We start from the raw sequence: 19,595 nt of genomic DNA on the forward strand, positions 1-19,595 counted from the left end.
ACCGCAAGAAAAAAAAAAAAAAAAAAAGAAACTGGAAGTGACCATCACCATCAGAAACAAACCAAACTGGTTAGAAGTAATTCCCTTTGAGGAATAGAAGTGAAGGTGGTGTGAAGGACTGTTACTTCTCATTTTAAATCATTTTGTACCATTTGATTTCTTTTTAACCATGTGCATGGTTTAGCATGCTAAAACTTCTCTAATGTCTATGTACAAAATTTGACTTTCAGCGAAGTTAGTGGAAGACAACAATTTAGGATCTAGATTAATATGGGGATAATGTTGCTGTTTGAATTTGATAAACCTCAGTTTAAATCTTGGCTTTACCAGCTACGAGAAAATATTGGCTTTGCACAAGTAACTAAAACTCTTTAAGCTTCCTCTGAACATACCAGTACTTATACCTAACACGTAAGGTTATTTTGACCTTTGAAATTGAGATAATGTGTCTAAAGCACTCAGCACACATAAAGAGAGTGCTTAATATTTGTTATATTTATTATTACAATTATAACTGTACATGCTACAATCAACTTATTCTTTCAATCTTCTTTTATGTCTGAGTCTATAAATTTATAATAAGTGGGGATTTCTTAACTGCTCATGTCACAAAAATTCTTCCAACTGTTTTTAGAGGTTTCAGATTGTTTGTTTTTATTACCTGCTTTAGAGGCATCATGATGTAATGGAAGAACCCAGCATTAGTTTGACTGCCTCCACCTTGGGCAAGTCTTTTAATCCAATTGAAGTCACTCCACTTATAAAATGATATTGCTGGAGTGTTTCCTGTCTGAAGGTTAGAGTGAATCAGATGTTCATTTGAGGTGCTGGTCACCTCCAGGGGTCATGACTGTATAATAAATGAATAAAGTAGTGCAACTGTGGGATCCCACATGTCCATCAAGGCCTTACCTCTAATGTTTGGCCCTGGGGCTGAGGGAACTTTTTGACCTCTGAAATGGGGTTTGGTTTCTCAAAAAAAAAAAAAAAAGTGCTTTCTGAGGCATGAAAAGCCTGCTTACTTCTGTCAGCTGAATTTACTCATTTAAAACATTAAGGTTCCTTTTAGTAAATTCACTTTGCCACTAAATGATACCCTCATATGCCATACAAATGAGTTTAGTATGTATAATTCCACTGTTGAATTAACGGTTATGCATAAAAGTATGCTTTTCATTAACAGTTGGTGCTTTTATGAAAAAAATCATTTTAAATATGCTTTATGCTAATTTTTATTTTTCAAGTCATACGAGAGTACATTGGATAGGATCCACTTTAGAAATTTACTTGCAAAGAAGTTATTTTTCAGGATATTGCTACAAAAGCTTTGGAAAATAAAGAGGATGTGGGAGACAGGATGAGGAACTTGAATTTCAATTATATCTCTACAAAAAAAACTCTTGACAAGTGTACCCACTCACCCATTCAGTAAATATCCGCTATGGGTAAGACTGATACTGAGATGACAAAAAGGATTCCTGCTCACAAGTTAGTACAGCAGCAGCAGGTCTGAAGTAGGCCTGCTGGAAACAAACCAAGTCTATTTTCATTTTTAAAAATAGTAAAATATGAAATAATCTGGCACCACCAATTCAAATAAAATGGCAAAATTAATATGTATTTAAAGGAAATTTTCCCTGCTCTCCATCCCCACACTTTTCATCTCTAGTTTTTTCCATTCATCATATTCTCAGGACTGGTATGTAAGGGTAAAATTTATTTGATCCTTCCACTGTGTGAGTAAGGCAACTGCATTTCTTTTTTATTTATTCATTCATTTTTGGCTGCGTTGGGTCTTCGTTGCTGCGCGCGTGCTTTCTCCAGTTGTGGCGATTGGGGGCCACTCTTCAGTGTGGTGCACAGGTTACTCATTGCAGTGGCCTCTCGTGTTGCGGAGCACGGTCTCCAGGTGCACAGGCTTCAGCAGTAGCAGCACACAGGCTTCAGTAGTTGTGGCACACAGGCTCAGTAGTTGTGGCTCATGGGCTAAGAGCGCAGGCTCAGTAGTTGTGGCACACGGGCTTAGTTGCTCCATGGCATGTGGGATCCTCCCTCTGGGGCTCGAACCTGTGTCCCCTGCATTGGCAGACGGATTCTCAACCACTGTACCACCAGGGAAGTCCCGCGACTGCATTTCTGAGCTGGAATTTTGTTGGACTCAGGCTCCCAAGAAATAACTCAAAGAGACTCCTTGTTGGGAGTGCCCTGTTTGTGTGTTCTAAAGGCTGCTAAGAATTGTGGCAGTGGATTCCAAGATTCCACTGCAGGGGAGGGGTGGATCTACCTAAGTTTGCTTTTCTTGGGAAGGTCAGGCCCCTTCTAGGGTGCAGCAGTGGTGGAGGAAGAAAGACATAACACATAGTAGAGCTGAAGATTAAAGATGGTGGACTGCTAAATCTACTAGTTCCAGTGAGAGCAGGACCAGGAAGCCAGTGAACAGGAAATGCCTGGCATGACTTTTTCAGTTACAGAGAAACAGAGAGCTATCTGGCAGACTGTACCAATGGCACCACCCTGCCCAGAAGCCTTGTGACAGATGCCAGGGAGAGCACCAAAAGGGACCACACCATCACTCACCCCATCACCCTGTGTTCCTGTTATAACATCTAAGTTTATTGTAGACTTTCAGAAATTCACTATCAAATATATTTTAGGACCACATCACAATCATAAGTCTGGAGTTGCTTATATACATTAAAATATGGGCAGTATTTAACAATATTTTTTACTCCATTGAATTCATAGAAAGACAGGAAAGCACATTAAATATTAATTTTATTACTTTACAACTATGGTCACTTAAAATTTCACACATAAAATACATGCAGAAGAGTTTGTAATGGTAGAAGGGTTGGTAATTCAAAATTCGAATCCTCCAAGATCATTTACAAATATACATTTCTATATCAATTATTGTATTTCAAAAGAAAGAAGGAGCTTAAAACGAAATCTTCCTCTCCGTGTTGACTCCATCCTAACATCATCATTAAGGTGATATTTGAAGGAGACCAAGATGTCGTTTAATTTTTTTTAAGTATTCTCTTATCCTGGGCAAGTATCTCAGTTTAGAAATTACTTTACACATAGCCATTAAACTATAGTGACAATTGTTCTACTAGAAGTACAGCTAATGTATCAATGGGCACAGGCAAAGTTAAGCAGAATGAGTAAATAATATAAGGAATTTGTTTATAAATTAAAATATTTAAGATTAACTTTACCATCTACACCTTCTGTAACATGATTAATTATATTTGTTATCACGTACCTTATCTAATACTTAGGATCAAAAACAAAGTAGACATCTTTTTGAAAGGAGAAAGAATTTACACATTTAAAACCCTTTTGCTTAAAACTTGTTTGCAGAATTTCCAGAAATTGGAAAACATGGCTTCAAGTCATCATTTGTCTAAAGCTGCGTTTCTTTGCCTGGCCAATAGCTGGGTTGTAGCAAATGATCACTTGTCGTACAGTTTTCCTTCCTGATTCTTGTAGACACCATTGTTCTTTCTCTCTTGGTTCTGAAGCTTCTGTGTTTTGAAACATACTTTTTCTTTAAAGTGAAAAGTACTGCAATACTTAGGAAAATGGACATTGTGCCAAGGATCATGGTTAGTCCCAGATACATATGTCTAGAAGAAGAGAGAATGTCCATCTTAATTATTGCAGCTATTCAACTTTAAATAAAATGTAATAATATCATCCAAAAATATCAATATCAATAAAACTATCATGAGGATGGTTTTAAGAATGCAGATTCAGTGGCTATAAAAGACCTTTCTATGAACATTTGACAGACTATTGAAGGCAGTAAGCTAATATAAAGCAATTTTAGTAGTACCATCATTTTCAGTCACTGATAATTATATAATCCGTCCCATCCTCTCTGTAAATTATTTCCTTAGACCAGGTAACTATATCCCTGTTTGCCCAGAACAGTCCCAGATTATGCTAGTGTTGTCCCAGTGTAGTTTTTAATAGTGCCCCCTTTCACTCTCAAAAGTACCCAGGTTTGCATGATAAATTATGTGGTTACCCTCCCCTCGAAGCTTGCCCAAATTCACTTCTATGGAAAAACTGCAAGAAGCAACATTAAGGGGAAATCAGAGCTCTCAGTAGAGTAGACTGACTTAAGAACAAACCAGAGGTTTCAATCCATTTCTTCCATGAGTAGCCTTTAGTTCTACATTAGATTATAAGACACAAAGGTTTGAAAGGACAGGTTAAATGATTCATGCTGGTTACCTTGTATGTACACTCATAGTCTCTGATTGAATTTCATTGTCTTTGCACTAAAATACAGCCTTAGTAAATGTGAATAAAGTGCCAATTCTCCTCATAGATCAGGTCCCTTTCAAAGACCAAAATAAATTTCTCACATAACATCAAAGCCTAATAAGTCAAGCAAATTTATTTGAGATGGTCAGCTAAATTCACATCCAACTTCCAACTTACACAGTTCAGCACCAAGTTTATTTCTCTAGAGAATACTCAGCTTGTAAAGTGAAAAAAATAAATCCTTCTTGCTTTTAAGCCATTGAAGTATTGCTTTAAGCAATAAGGAAACTAAATGTTTGATGAATTGAACTGAATGATACCATAGTGAAAAAAAACCATGCCCTCAACCCCATACACACTCACACACACAGAGAAAACCTTTTACTTTTATGCATTTCAAGTACTGGAATAATTGAACATCAGTTTGGCAATAAAAGCTGGACAGATTTACAGCCAAATCCAACTCTTGCCCAGAGGGATTATATCTGACGTAAATGGGACAGTTTGGCTCAGTTTGAAAAAGAATAGAATTAAAGCCCAAATGTGACCTAGATTTAAATGCTTCTGAGTTTCAGGGAATTAACTCACTTGTGTGCACAAACTTTGAAAATTCTACTCTATTCTGAAATCTTATGTCATATTTTTTTAAATGATTACTCATTTAAAATGGGAGTCAAGATTAAGAATGGGGGAAAAACAAAAGATCTAGCCAAATAATCAGATAATAACAGAATTATTCTATAAAACAGAACAAACCTTTTTTAAAAAATTTATTTATTTTTATTTTTGGCTGTGCGGGGTCTTCGTTGTGGTGCGCGGGCTTCTCATTGCAGTGGCTTCTCCTCTTATTGCAGAGCACGGCGCACACGGGCTTCAGTAGTTGTGGCACACGGGCTTAGTTGCTCCGTGGCATGTGGGATCTGCTCGGGCCAGGGCTCAAACCCGTGTCCCCTGCATTGGCAGGTGGATTCTTAACCACTGTGCCACCAGGGAAGCCCCAGAAAAAACTTCTTGATTAGACTCTCCTTTTCCTTACAAGCAGTGAAACTACGTGAGGATTATTAGTGCCAATTGCATTGTGCAAACCTGGGATGTGGTAGCCGTGAGATGTGGGAATGAGTTTGATACGGTACCTAAAAGCATTTGAATCATATAATCTGCAGGATCCTCTACTTCCACATCTTTTAAATCCCCATTTGAGGCATGAAGTATCAATCAAAACTCCAAAATATACGGGAGCTGGGATGCCTGCTGTGAGAAAAACAAATAATTGCTACTAAAAATATACGCATATCTTTTTGGTTAGCCTATAATTAATGATTCTTGGAAACCACAGTCAGTCCAAAATTCACTGCTTTGGAGATGACAGGGCATCTGTAGAAAACCAGAATATGTCACCCCAAAATATGCCTCTGGTATAAAGATTATTTTGAGCTGATAATTTTGAGAAACAGAAGTCACAGGAGAAGCTCTGAAGACACAGCATAAGTTTCCTTTTTGTAAGGAAGATGTACACTTACAAAGGAAAATATTTGCAAGGGTCTCTCCCTTTCTGTACCAGGATGAGAAGAATTCCAGATTCAAAAAAGAGCTAACTGACCCCATTTTGCATAAAATCCTGTAAGCAAGAAGATCACATAGATAAAGATATCTAACAGTCAGTTTAGATTATTTGGTATCTTAAATAAAAATTCTCTATATACATTGTCCATCTAAATAGATTATTTGCCACTGAAAAACATTTAGGTGATAACTAACTTTACATTGCTCTTAATAATGTGAAGATGTTCCTCAAGATTCAAATGCTTGCCATCTTCTGTATGTTTTAAAATTTTCATAATGGGAAATTCAAACATTCACAGAATTAGAGAGGATGATGTAATACAACCTCATGTACTGTCACTAACTTCAACAATTACTGATATCAATATTTTGCCACTCCTGTGTTATCTCTCTCCAGTCCCACAACCCAACGTGCATCCAGAAGCTATTTTTTTAAAATATTTTAAGAGATACCTCAGATATCATGTCATTCTCCTTATATGTATCTCAGAACACATCTCTGACATTTTAAAAAATATATCACTCTGCCATTTAACACATAACACATTTTATAATTTCTTTAATCCTATCAAAAATCCACATTCAAACTTTTCTGCATGTCTTCAAAGCATTGTTTTGAAGAGTTGGATCATTCTAATCAGGATTCAAACCAGGTAGGCAGGAATAAAGAGGTAGACATAGAGAATGGACTTGACATGGGGTGGGAGGGCGAAGCTGGGGCGAAGTGAGAGTAGCATCGACATATATACACTACGGAATGTAAAATAGTTGGCTGGTGGGAAGCAGCCGCATAGCACAGGGAGGTCAGCTCTGTGCTTTGAGATGACCTAGAGGGGTGGGATAGGGAGGATGGGAGGGAGGCTCAAGAGGGAGGGGACATGGGCACATGTGTATGCCTACGGCTGATTCGCTTTGTTGTGCAACAGAAACTAACACAGTATTGTGAAGCAATTATATACTCCAATAAAGATCTATTTAAAAAATTTTAGTTGATGGCTCTTTATATCAGCTTCTTCTCCAACTTTCTTTTTTCATACTAATGATTTTTGAAGAAAGACATTTGTCCTGTAGAATATGCCACAGTCTGGATTTGACTGATTGCTTCTTCATGACGTCATTTACTTTGTTCTCCTATCCTTCATTTCTCCAATAACCTGGTAGTTAGCTCCTGCATAGACTCTGGCAGGAACAAGGCACAGGTGGTTCTGTGTGTTCTGGCAGAAGTCACATGCTGTCTACTTGCCACTCTTTGTAATGTTAAAATGGATCTGAGACTCAGATCCTATGCCCTCCATTATGAAGTTTTTCATCCATTTTCACCTATAGCTCTCAGCGAATGTTGATGAGGTCGCAAAACAGATTGTTAAAAATTATATTATTCCTTGTGTAAAATTATTTAGGATTTTTCTATAAAAGAGAATTTTCCTTCATGACTTTATTTGATTACTTTGAAATACAGTTCATAGGAGGAAGGCAGGATAAATGCTCAATTCTTTCCATTTATCAGTTTTAAAAATAATGAATTGATGCCCTAGTATTCTCCAAAATTATTTAGGTATCATTACAGATTTACGTCTTTTTATGTATTCGCTGTATTTCAAGATATGGCAGATATTATAATGATTAGTTATATTATATATTAATATAGTAATATTGTTTATATTACATATATCATTTTCAAATTATCTCACCTTAGGCCAAGCTCCTCAAATTGGTCCTGTGTCCTTTTGACATATCCCTTTGATAGCTTTCTCACTTTCTTGCACAAAAGTTGTCCCACAATCATCTTATGCATTTTCTACCCTAGACCTTGGTCAGTTCTCCAAGGTGCTGTGGTTTCTTTATTGAGGAATGATATTTAGATAGCACAGATTCATTGCTATGGGTGCTCATTTCTCCTGGGTTAAATAGATTCTAGATTTTTCAGGAGACAGAGTTATAAGATACACATTATTTTAAAATAAAGCTATATGAGTTCATATTAACATTTTAAGTTTAAATTAAGAATGAGTTTTACTTAAATTTTTTATTTTATGGTTTTATCGCTTTTCTATTATGCTGAAAATATTGATTCCAAATGATATTAACATAATATCTTATTTACTTTAACCTGAAAATACACAATAGTTTTAACATAACAATGCCAAAGTTAGTATTAATGACAAGACCATAAAATGTACTGAAGCAATGGGGATTTGGTAATAATTCTATTTTCCATGTAGTTTAAAGTTTTTTTCTGTATGGTTATGTCACCCATATAATATAGAGTTAGTTTTGGTTTGTTTTAAGAATTTCTTTGGTTCTGTTAATTTAATTATTTTAAATTATATAAAATTTTTGCATGCTTTCAAATTAAAAATTATATAACAGTTACATTTACAAAGTCTCATTTCCATCCTGTTTTCTCTCCCCTTTTTCCTTTCTTCCCTAACAGGTAAAGTTTTTATAAAAATAGTATTAGTTTTTAGTTTATGCTTCCATTGTTTCTTTTTGTTAATAAGAGCAAATACCTGTGTATGTGTGTGTATATTTCCACCTTTCTATACTTCTATACTTTCTATACCAAATGCATCACATTTTGCTTTCTTTCACTTAAAAGCATATACTGGAGATCACTTGATATGAATTGTGTCCCTCCAAAATTCATATGTTGTAGCCCTAACTCCCAATGTGATTGCATGTGGAAAAAGTAAGAAGATAATTAAGGTTAAATGAGGTTATAAGGGTGGGGCCGCAATCTGATAGGAATGGTGTCCTTATAAGAAGAGGAAGAGACACCAAAGGTCTCTCTCTCTCTGTGCACTGAGAAAAGATCCAGGGAATGAACAGTGGGAAAATGTCCATCTGCAAATAAGGAAGAGAGGTCTCACCAGACACCAACCCTATTGGCACACTGATCTTGGACTTTACAGCTTTCAGAACTATGAGAAAATAACTTCCTGTTGTTTAAGCCCCTCAGTCCAGGGTGTTTTGTTATGACAGCCAGTACTGACTAATATACTTCGTAACATTAGAGAGAGATTTTCCCCATTTGTCCATACAGCTGCATAGTATTCTATTATGTGGGTTTACTATAGTTTATTTAACCAGTCTCCTACTGATGTACATTTAGACTGCTTGTAGTCTTTTACTATTATAACTAATGTCACAATGATTGAACATCCATAAGATTAGACTTACTTCATACTTTTGCTAGCACATTTTTGACATCAATTCCTAGAAGTGGGATTGCTAGGTCAAAAGATAAGTAAGTCTATATGTAATTTTGTTAGTTATTGCCAAATATCCCTCTCCAGAAATAGTATAATTTTCACAGCAGCAGTGTATAAGTGTATCGATTTTCTATTTGTATTGTAATACATGACAAACATTTGGTAATTTGCCTATCTGATAAGTAAGAATCAGTATCAGTGTAGTTTTAATTTGTACTCTTCTTATTATGAGGGTCCTTTACCATCTTGTTATATATTAAGAGGTATTTACATTTATTTTTCCATGAAATGGTTGTTTATATCTTTTACCCCATTTTCTCTTAGGGTGTTGGTCTTTTTGTTCTCAGTACTTAGGTGTTCTCCTTATAATAGGGATATTAGCCACCTGTCTGTTATATAAATTGAAAAAAATTGTATGTAGTTTGTCATTTGCTTTATGATATTTTTGTCATTTTCAAGTATATATATTTTTTATACAATTTTGAAGGTTACTTTCCATTTATAAAATATTGGCTATATTCCCCATGTTGTATAATATATCCTTGAGCCTATCTTATACCCGGTAGTTTGTATCTATCACTCCCTCACCCCTATATTGCCTCACCACCACTGGTAACCACCAGTTTGTTCTCTATATCTGTGAGTCTGCTTTTTTGGGTTATATTCACTAGTTTGCTGTATTTTTTAGATTCCACATATAAATGGTATCAGACAGTATTAAGTATATTTTCATTTTTATGGAATCAACTTTATGAATTATTTCTTTTACTTGAGATCTTTTTCACACTGTAGGTTATATCTATGTTCTCAGAGGGAGGTAGATAGACTAATTACAGCCAGGGATGTACTTCAGGCTCAACAGCCTTTCTTCTAGATAATCTCTGTTTTTATATTGTAGAATTAGAACCAGCCATGATGGCATAAACCTCCATTTTTGTTGTTTTCACAATTTTATCAGGATTATATTCTATCTTCACGTATATCCATTTTTATATCAAGATTTATGTAAACCACATTTATTTAAAGCTCTGAATTTGTTTTTCTTCCAGGTAGTTCCTCTCTGTCAAGTTACCGAGGAACATTTACAATGGTTTTACTATCTTCTTTAGAATATAAATTCTTTAAGGACAAAAACCTCATCTAACTTAATCACTTTGTTTTTTATGGGTTTTAACTAATGAATATTGAAAAATCTGGTAGTCAGAAGAAACCATTCCTATTACATTTAACAAATTGTGAATTCAAATCCACACTTTGATTGTTTGAATGATCTTATCTTTCTACCAATGATATATCCTAGTATTGAGAGTAGCTCAAAAGAATTCCTTCCATCTAATAACTTAAAAAGTTATATTTAGACTTCAGCTTTTCTTACTGATTCAATTTTTGCTTTCCTCTCAGAGGGCTCTTTTATAACAGAAATGGATTTTTTGACACTAGACCCATGCTAGAAGAGACAAGATTGTTAAAAAATGTCACTACTCTTATAAGATCACTTTATCATGGGTAGAGCATTGGTTCTCAATATTTCTGAAAAAAAGGAAGAGAGTAGTCAAGGAAAAGAGGGAGGGAAGAAAAATATGAAGGAGGGAAGAAGATTGAAAGAACAGGGATCTACTACTGATATCATTTAGTTATGTGTCACAATTCTGTAAAAATATATAGAAAATTATTCAAAATACACTTGTAATGGCTACCATAATTAAAGCATAGATTATACTTACCAAGAACTCTTACTGCTAAGGTGTAGATACCCAGGGCAAAAGACTTAAGTTGTGGCTTAATGCACCTAAAAGCAACAAAAGCATTATGACAAAAAATATAACAGTACATTAAAGCAAATAGTAATGTCAGTGATAATCTACTGAACACACATGAAATGATGTTAGAATTCAAGTAGCATTTATGGAGAACCCACTAGTATTCTAGCATAGGGAAAGCAAATTATGTAAAAGCCTTGTTCCATTATATGCAGTGTATCGAGGAATTTATAGTTAACATTTCTAAAAGGTAAATCACTCTTACATGACATATTCAAATGGTGTTAGGTAAAGTAAAATCAAATTTAATCAGTAAAATAACAAGGACTCACAGGGAAAAAAATTCTAAGAAATTATAAGAATTTGAGGCACAGTAAAGGATTAATAACCTATAACTAGTTTTTGTGGGGTTTGGTCTAAAAGCACAGGACCCTATTGACTCAAGTTGAATCGGAATCATTGTGACATGCTAAGTGTTTTTGCTAAATAGTGGGGACCTGAATTTACCAGTCAAGTACAAAAGTACCTAAAATAACAAGACCATCCTTAATATGACTGTATAACTTTAACTGATGGGTTGGCCTATAGATTTTAAATGTAATAATCATGAGGATATGTAATAACTACTGAGTGTTAACCATGGTGGTAAGTTCTTCATATGTATAATATTTAGTCTCTGCTTTAAAAGAGTCAAAAATTACAACTCTTCTCCTTGAAGCAAATGACATTTCCTTCTGACATCAAAATAAAGTGTGGTTCATTTGAGGGACTGGTGGTAAGGAAAATTCTTCCTCTATTGGCCTGATTATTCACTTGGCTCAGGTGACTACTTGGCACAAGGTAAGCAAATGTTGGAGAAATAGGTACCCATGAAGAATGATCCTGGTCTGAGAATTCTGGGGCAGTGCTTTCCCATCAAACCCATGTTCCATTTGAAAGCATCAAAATCTCATGTTCTCCTTAAACCCTTTTACAAAAACAGATTTGTGGATGTTAGATCCTATCTTCTGTAGATCTTTCCTAATCAATTTCTATAATATAAGTTGTGGGAAATTAAAGCTATATACAATATTTTGATTAGTTTCATTTTAGAAAAACTTAATATCCATCTTTCGATATATGAATTAAGTTCAAAATCACCTAATCCATCTCATAAAAGATTGATTTAAAATAAAATTTGACTTTTCATGTTTAACAATTTTATCGAAATTTGTAATATTTTTAGGTGATTTCGATCAGCTATTTAACAGTAATACTTGCAACACTAATTCAATGAGGAGGAAAATTTTATCACTGAAAATACTTGTTATAAAACTAATATATATATACATTTTTTTCCGCGGTACGCGGGTCTCTCACTGCTGCGGCCTCTCCCGTTGCGGAGCACAGGCTCCGGACACGCAGGCTCAGCGGCCATGGCTCACGGGCCCAGCCGCTCTGCGGCGTGTGGGATCTTCCCGGACCGGGGCACGAACCCGTGTCCCCTGCATCGGCAGGCGGACTCTCAACCACTGCGCCACCAGGGAAGCCCAAAACTAATATTTTAAAATTTGAATTTACTTATATATTTTATCGAGATCTAGGATAGGAGAGCCAATAAAAATGTTCAAGCATAAATTATAATAGAAAAACTTCTATTCAACCACATTATCTATATAAAACCCTAAAGTGGGAAAAGCATAAAAGTAGGACAAGTTTCCTAAGAGAGCTGTAAGGAATCATAATGATGCCATAGAGCAAAGTTTGAAATCACTGCTGTAGATGATCACAGTATGTCATATTAAAATTGGGGCAGGGAGAATCAGTGTTCACCTCAGAAGCAATATGTATCCAGGTATCCCGCCTAGAGACAAAGTATAGGATGTGATGACTGAAATTACAAGGAAATACAGAAACATTTTGGGACATCCATTATCTTTTTGACATCTGCCCACCATGCCTGAGGAATTTCCTGATTTTGAGGTGGCAATTCCCACACAGGTGCAGTTATTAAATATCTGTAACACAATAGGGAAAAATCCAATTATTGAGGTAACTTGTATATAAAATTAAAGACAGCTATTTATTTTAAAAGAATTTATAGTATATATTTATTACATAAACAATGGGGAAATTTTTATTTTTCTGTGTTAGAATATATCAAGCAAAGCAAAATCTAGAGAGACAACATTTCATTATCCAAAGAGCAGATGGTCTACAAAGTATTGAACCTATAGAACCATCTCCAAGCAAATCCCACCAAATCCAACAGTACCTTATGTTCTTCTCTACCACTTCTAAGTCTAAGCCACCATTTTTGCTTGCTTTGATTATCGCAATGGTCTCTTCATGCTCAACATGTTTCTACTCTCTTTTCCACAATAACCCAAGTGAGCCTTTAAAAATAGCAGTCAGATTGCATCACTATTCTCAACCTCCCAATGACTTCTCATTGTACTTGGATAAAATCCCACATCCTTATAGTGGCTTCCACACTGTCCATGATGCAGCTCCTGAATCCCACTCTGATCTCATCACCCAATGATCTTCCTCCTCTCCCTCTACTTCAGCCACACACATGGGTGCCTATGGGGCCTTGGCCAACGCTCAAACATGGTGAGTCTACCCAGGCCTCATGGCCTTCCTCTTTTCTCTGCTGAGCAATTCTTCTAGGGAGTTACATGGCCAGCACACACACTTCAGGTCTCTGGCATGCAGTGTTTTCAATAAATGGAAACTCTGGTTAAGAAAAATCTTCCAGTGCAGCTAGAGATTATCATATTAAGTGAAGTAAGTCAGAAAGAGAAAGAGAAATGCCATATGATATCACTTATATGTGGAACCAAAATATGACACAAATGAACCTATCTATGAAACAGAAACAGAATCACGGACATAGAGAACAGACTGGTGGTTGCCAAGGGGGAAGGGTTTGGGGAGGGATGGAGTGGGAGGTTGGGGTTAGCATATATAAGCTATTATAATATAGAATGGATAAACAACAAGGTCCTACTGTATAGCACTGGGAACTATATTCAATATCCTTTGATAATAAAGGAAAAAATACTTTTTAAAAAAGAATGTATATATATGTATAACTGAACCATCTTGCTATACAGCAGTAATGAACACAACATTGTAAATAACTATACTTCAATTAATAAAAAAGTAAATCCAAAGTAAAAGAGAAAAAGGAAAGAAAAACCTTCAAGCAGTTTGGGCCAAAGAGTAGTGGTCAAAGATCGGGCTTGGGGGAGGAAAGGAAAGAAGGAAGAAAAGGAAGGGAAGGTGAAAACTCAGATTTCAGATGGGTGGGTGGTCTTATATCACTGTTGCTAGAGACCAATCCTTTCTTCTCTGAATAAAATGTCAAAAATGACAATAAACAGAAAATCAACAAGGATGAATTTGTCTACAGAAGTGTTTGCCTAAGCATTCTTATCTAGTTGATAAAAATACGTAAATATATGTGTGGTTCAATTTTCAGCCCTCTAGGGCTGTCAAATACAGGCAGGTTTCATCAGCCACAAGTATAAAGCCATCCAGTCACTGTGCCATATACACAACGAGTGTAAAGAAGAGTCTCTGCTTGGGACAGGGACGTAAAGGTGTGATTAGAGGGATGAATCTATTAATGATTGAAGTACATAATACTATTCACAACTGGTTTCCTACCTGTAGTTCCAACCTCATCGTCCTCTTACACCCTACAGGAACCCTTCATTCCAGCCACCTACTCTTTTAATCATTACGCACATTGGCTTGATATCTCGGGCAGAGCTGTCCCAGAACCATCAACCTCCTCACTATTGGATCCCTGACCCCTGGGTCTAGACCTTTTGCGCTAGACTTCCTAATACTGGCCTCTATTTGCCCTGTCCTCTAAAACCTGCAAGGACCAGGGGTCAGGAGAGATGGATCCCAATGCAGATGCTATTATATGGTCTTGTGACTGAGACTTTCTCATTTGAAGCTAACATTCCTTATAAACAAAATGAGAGAACTAGATTATATAATTACAAAGTACCTCTAGCCTATTTCATTATTCTAATTCTGACGCTAATTCTTCCAACAACTCCAGTTCTACTAGCAATGCTTATATTTCCTGTCTCCACACAAAAGAACAAGGACAGAGTCAAAGCCAGGGATTCGACCGGTGTGGTCTGCTCCTAGGTTGGTCCCTGAGCCCCCATAGGACTGTATAGTTAAGCATTGTCGCAGGCCTGTGGTCACACACTTTAGAGAAGATGTCTTACAGTAGTCTTTCCACTCCCGGTGGAGGTTTGACAACCAGCAAGACAAGCCGATGCATATGTAATTCCATTTGCACCACACATGGGTTCCCATTTTGTCTCTGAACATTTGCATCTTGAGTTGCAATCTGAAAAGAGAGCTCGTTCATGATAAGAGACAGGTTTGGTTCTGAAAAGAAATGTAATGGTATAAAATATTACCTCTTAGTAGGCAGCACCCTAATACTTTCAAAAATCAATGTTCTCGGGTGATATAAATGGCACTGCCAACAACGTTTGCTTTGGGGGAACACAGTTGTCATCAGAAATGCCAGCTTCTGATCATTAAATGTGAATCCACTATTAAATAGCTTTCTCTTGAAAGTTATCTTTCTAGGTTTACAACTTCCCATGATATCCAGTTCTTGGCTGATGGCTTTTACTAACATCTACTGACTCTAGAATCTGCTAATATTTTTCTATGCAGTGATGTATGAAAACGACTAACAAGATAGAAAAGTAAAGTAAACCTTAAGAGCAATTTATGACATTACTCTTATTATATATCAATATAATAACAAACATATAATATTCCATCTCATAGAACTACTAATGGATTTTGTCACCTCAAATGTAAAAGCAAAAGACCTTTGAGATGTCTTCTAGCAGAATGAAAGGGTATTTAACTAGGCCTCCTAAGAAGTCATCCAGGAATATGTCATCTTATTCTCTTCTCTAAGGCATTAAGTTTTAACTGAGACTATGTTGTAGTATCTGAAAGTATAAATGTGTCTTTGAAAGCCTAGAATCAGGCCACTATGGACACTGTAGGGCTGAGGTTTTAGAAGGTTAGAGCTAAAAGAACTGTGGGTTTGATCTAGGCTAACTTCTCATTGGGCAAATCAGGAAAGTCAGGTCCAAGGTAGGCAGATAATTTGCTCAAATTCACGTTTGTTAGTGACAAACCCAGAATTAGAACCCTTCCAGGCCTCTGGATTCTACATTTTTGTCTTGCATCAGACTTATTCTCATCATTGCAGAAGAAAAATTTCTTCCACTGTCATATCTAAAGCTTATCTATAGTGTTCCTGTTTAATGTCCAGAATCAAAACAGCCTTGTGGAACAAAGAAACTCTGGATAACCCCTGGAGAGTATGTTTATTTTATAAAGCCAATTCTTTTATATTACTGAAGGTACATTAAATTTATCACTTAGGGCAATCTTGAAGCAGAAATTAATTGCATATATGTTTTATGTAGGATGTGTTGACAGTAGAGTTATTTAAAATTTTAATTATAAGTTTTATCAAATATGCCAGAATGTTTATGCTCAAATGAGATTTTTCTTTCAAAATAGCCATGTTGGGAGGGGAGAGACTTCCCCAGTGATGTTGCTTTTTCTTTGGCTCCTTCCAATAACAAAGCTGCTCTTAAAGGTTAAATCTTTGCCACTGTTGAGAATATTCTAAAAAGACATGGAAAGCAATTTCAAAAGAGGAGTTTTAAACAATGATAGCATTATTGCAATATAGTTATAGTCTTTTGAGATGAACTGCTTTCAGGGGCTAGTACTCAATGAATAATTATTTTGTTTAAAAATATTTAATCTTTTATTATCATCTGAGTATACTTTTAATGTAAATCTCAAAATTTTTCTGTTCTTGTCTACTTACATATTTGTTTTGGCTTAAAGATAGCATAATGTCGTAGAAAGAACATTATACTTTGAGGAAGTTACTTGACCTTTTTAATCTCAGTTCCCTTTAAACGTGGGGAAAAAAACTTACTTCATAAAGGCATCTGAAGGTAGAAGTGAGATAATAAAACTAAGGTGTTTTCTAAATTGCAAAATATAAAGTACTTTACCACTGTCCATCCACCATGAGGATCTTAGGGATAGTAAAAGATGGCACAGGGCTTCTATTCGCTCCAGAATCTTCTTGCAGCTACAACTAACATTCTTAATCTACATTGCTCACTGTTACCAAGACAACACTACACTCCATTAAGTCTAACTGTTGCTGTGATAACTCTTAGAAGCAACGATATATGAACTTTACATTCATTAATTTTCCTGAACATTTTATTTATTTATTTATTTATTTTTTTGCAGTACGCGGGCCTCTCACTGTTGTGGCCTCTCCCGTTGCGGAGCACAGGCTCCGGACGCGCAGGCTCAGTGGCCATGGTTCACCGGCCCAGCCGCTCCGCGGCACGTGGGATCTTCCCGGACCGGGGCACGAGCCCGTGTCCCCTGCATCGGCAGGCGGGCTCTCAACCGCTGCGCCACCAGGGAAGCCCTTTCCTGAACATTTTAGATGGCAAAAGTATAATTGATGTTCACTTAACAACAGGGGAAACCAGGATAATGAAGATGATGGAAAATGAACACAAGACAGATAGATAAATGTGGAAGGAAGCTGGAGAGCAAGCAGTGAGCAAGGAGCAACTGAACCATCAGGAAACAGAACATAATGTCAGGAGTGTTGGCCTTTGAACCACAGGCGGAATTTTAGGCAGTCAGGCAGATACAATCAGGGAGGCTGGCCTGGCAACTAGTAGCAGCTCAATAATTTTTGTTTTAAACAAATAATGTATAGATAGGTGGAGGGATGAAGAGCACTGCCTCTGGTAACTCAGGTTCAGGGTAGAGTGATAGCAAGGACTCTTGAAGGGGAAGGGTGGAGTAGTTTTAAGACCCAGCCTTTAGACTCTGGAAACTAATCACCCACCCCAGGCAGGAGGGTGTAAGTCTGAAAGCATCAATAAATATTCTTGTGATCAGCTGCGGAGAGCTAAAGAGAGCTGGAATGTGGGTCACTGGGTTGAGGGATAGCCATTTTCTCCTGAAATTTCCCTTGATTTGAGTGACAGAGACTATAAAGCGTGACACAGAGACCATTCCAGTTATCTAGGTGTTCAAAGAAAAAAAATACAATTGTTTTCATGAGTGGCACATCTGTTTTGTGCCAGGTAAGAACTAACCACTTTCATGTATATCATCTTGCCTTACAAAACCTTAAAAGGCAGTTATTATTTCTATTTTTAAAATGCAAAAATTGAGGCTACGTTAAATAACTCATACAATGTCACTTCACTAAGAATGGGCAGAGGCAAAATTCAAGGTCTGTATTTTCCACTGTCAGGTTGCTGCCCTAAAGTAAGATGTGGATTTAGCATTCTTTATATTTCTCTAACACATTCAAATTCAGAGGAAATGACAGGTTTTGGTGACAATAACAGCTTACATGTCATAAGCATTGTCCACTATTCCATAATATCCACTATCCCATAATAAAACATTAACTTCTTTTTCTTAGTTACAATGCTTAAAAATTAAATTATCTTATTTTTAAACTCTATCAATAATTTGATTAAACAAGGCAATCTCCTCAGATTACTTAATGAGTGAACATACCCTTGGTAGGAGACTGTTAGTCCTGCCACATCAGAATTTTCACAGCCCAATGCAAAAAGGGAAAGGAATAGGAGGTACCCAAGGACAGATGATCCCAAGTAGAGCTTTGCGGCTCCACACACACTGATTCTGAATTTTTTCATGACTATCCCCCCAGAGAATATTCCAAAGGCCACTGCAGGTATATTGATGAGCCCTGAGGAAAAAGAAAATTTTGTGAATCTCTAGAAGAAATATGAGTCACTCACACAAACTTTCTAAGGGATTATACAAAATTATACAATAGTTTCTGACATTATTAACTACTTGGTTAATTTAAGTTATAGAAATATAGAAATATTTAATAATTAGTTAATAGTTACTCTCCTGTTTCAAGATGACTAAATTATAACGTGATTTCAAAAAAGATTAGTAGCACATTTCAAATATACTGCCAACGTGATTCTCCCTTTCAAGTTCCCTAGGATCTATAAGCTGTCCATGAAGGGCCAGTGTGATGGAGAAGTTCCTGAACAGCATATGAGATGTGCTTCTTGCCTCCCAAAGCTTCTTTTCTTTCATCTTAGGTATTTTTGAGTCATTTAATGAGGTAGAAATTTCACATTGATTTCTTCATTGCACACTTTTTCCACTCACACCATAAAATGTGTCGCTCTTACTGTGTTGGTCAAAAAGATCATTTGGTTTAAAGTAAAAATATGACATTTTTCATTTTCACCAAGAACTTTATTGAACAACGTATTCAGTAACCAAACAAACTTTTTGGCCAACCCAATAAAATGTTTACCATTTAAATCTTCCAACTGGAAGCATTAGCTATAATTTATCCTAGCACCTACAGTTTGTTTCAGTTTATTTTATATGATTTCTCTTGAATTTAATATTTATGTTTATCCAAATATCAGGAAAGCTACAAGATAGTTTATTATTATATATTTTAGTATTATTAATTACTGTTACTATATTATTATTATTTCAGCACACTTGTTCAAGTTAAAGACCCTATTCTTTGTTACTGTCCAAAGCAAGAGTTATGAGGAATGTGTAAACTGTTTCGAGATGCTTAGCAGAATTACGATATAAACTGGAAACTTTGATTCCCATACAGGTGCATGAAAGCCTTAGCCATTAGGATGAAACAGTGAGTTATAGT

The 19,595-nt window shown here is 36.1% G+C and overlaps 1 protein-coding gene across 3 annotated transcripts in view; it reads right to left on the reverse strand.

Moving 5' to 3' along the window:
• Positions 1-2,991: 2,991 nt before the first annotated feature.
• SLCO1C1 (solute carrier organic anion transporter family member 1C1) overlaps positions 2,992-19,595 on the reverse strand; it is a 61,839-nt gene continuing 45,235 nt past the window's right edge. For 2 of the 3 annotated variants that reach the window (XM_007454598.1, XM_007454599.1), the window contains exons 10-15: positions 18,443-18,638; positions 15,049-15,214; positions 12,626-12,810; positions 10,778-10,842; positions 5,412-5,529; positions 2,992-3,632 (exon numbers count right to left, since the gene is read on the reverse strand). In XM_007454598.1, the coding sequence (XP_007454660.1) occupies positions 3,410-3,632; positions 5,412-5,529; positions 10,778-10,842; positions 12,626-12,810; positions 15,049-15,214; positions 18,443-18,638 (953 nt within the window). In that variant the 3' untranslated portion in view covers positions 2,992-3,409. Of the gene's footprint in view, positions 3,633-5,314; positions 5,530-10,777; positions 10,843-12,625; positions 12,811-15,048; positions 15,215-18,442; positions 18,639-19,595 lie in introns of all 3 variants that reach the window. The other variant, XM_007454597.1, reaches the window with a different exon arrangement.

This window comes from Lipotes vexillifer, unplaced genomic scaffold (assembly GCF_000442215.2).
Source record: "Lipotes vexillifer unplaced genomic scaffold, Lipotes_vexillifer_v1.1 scaffold559, whole genome shotgun sequence".
Lineage (NCBI taxonomy): Eukaryota > Metazoa > Chordata > Mammalia > Artiodactyla > Lipotidae > Lipotes > Lipotes vexillifer.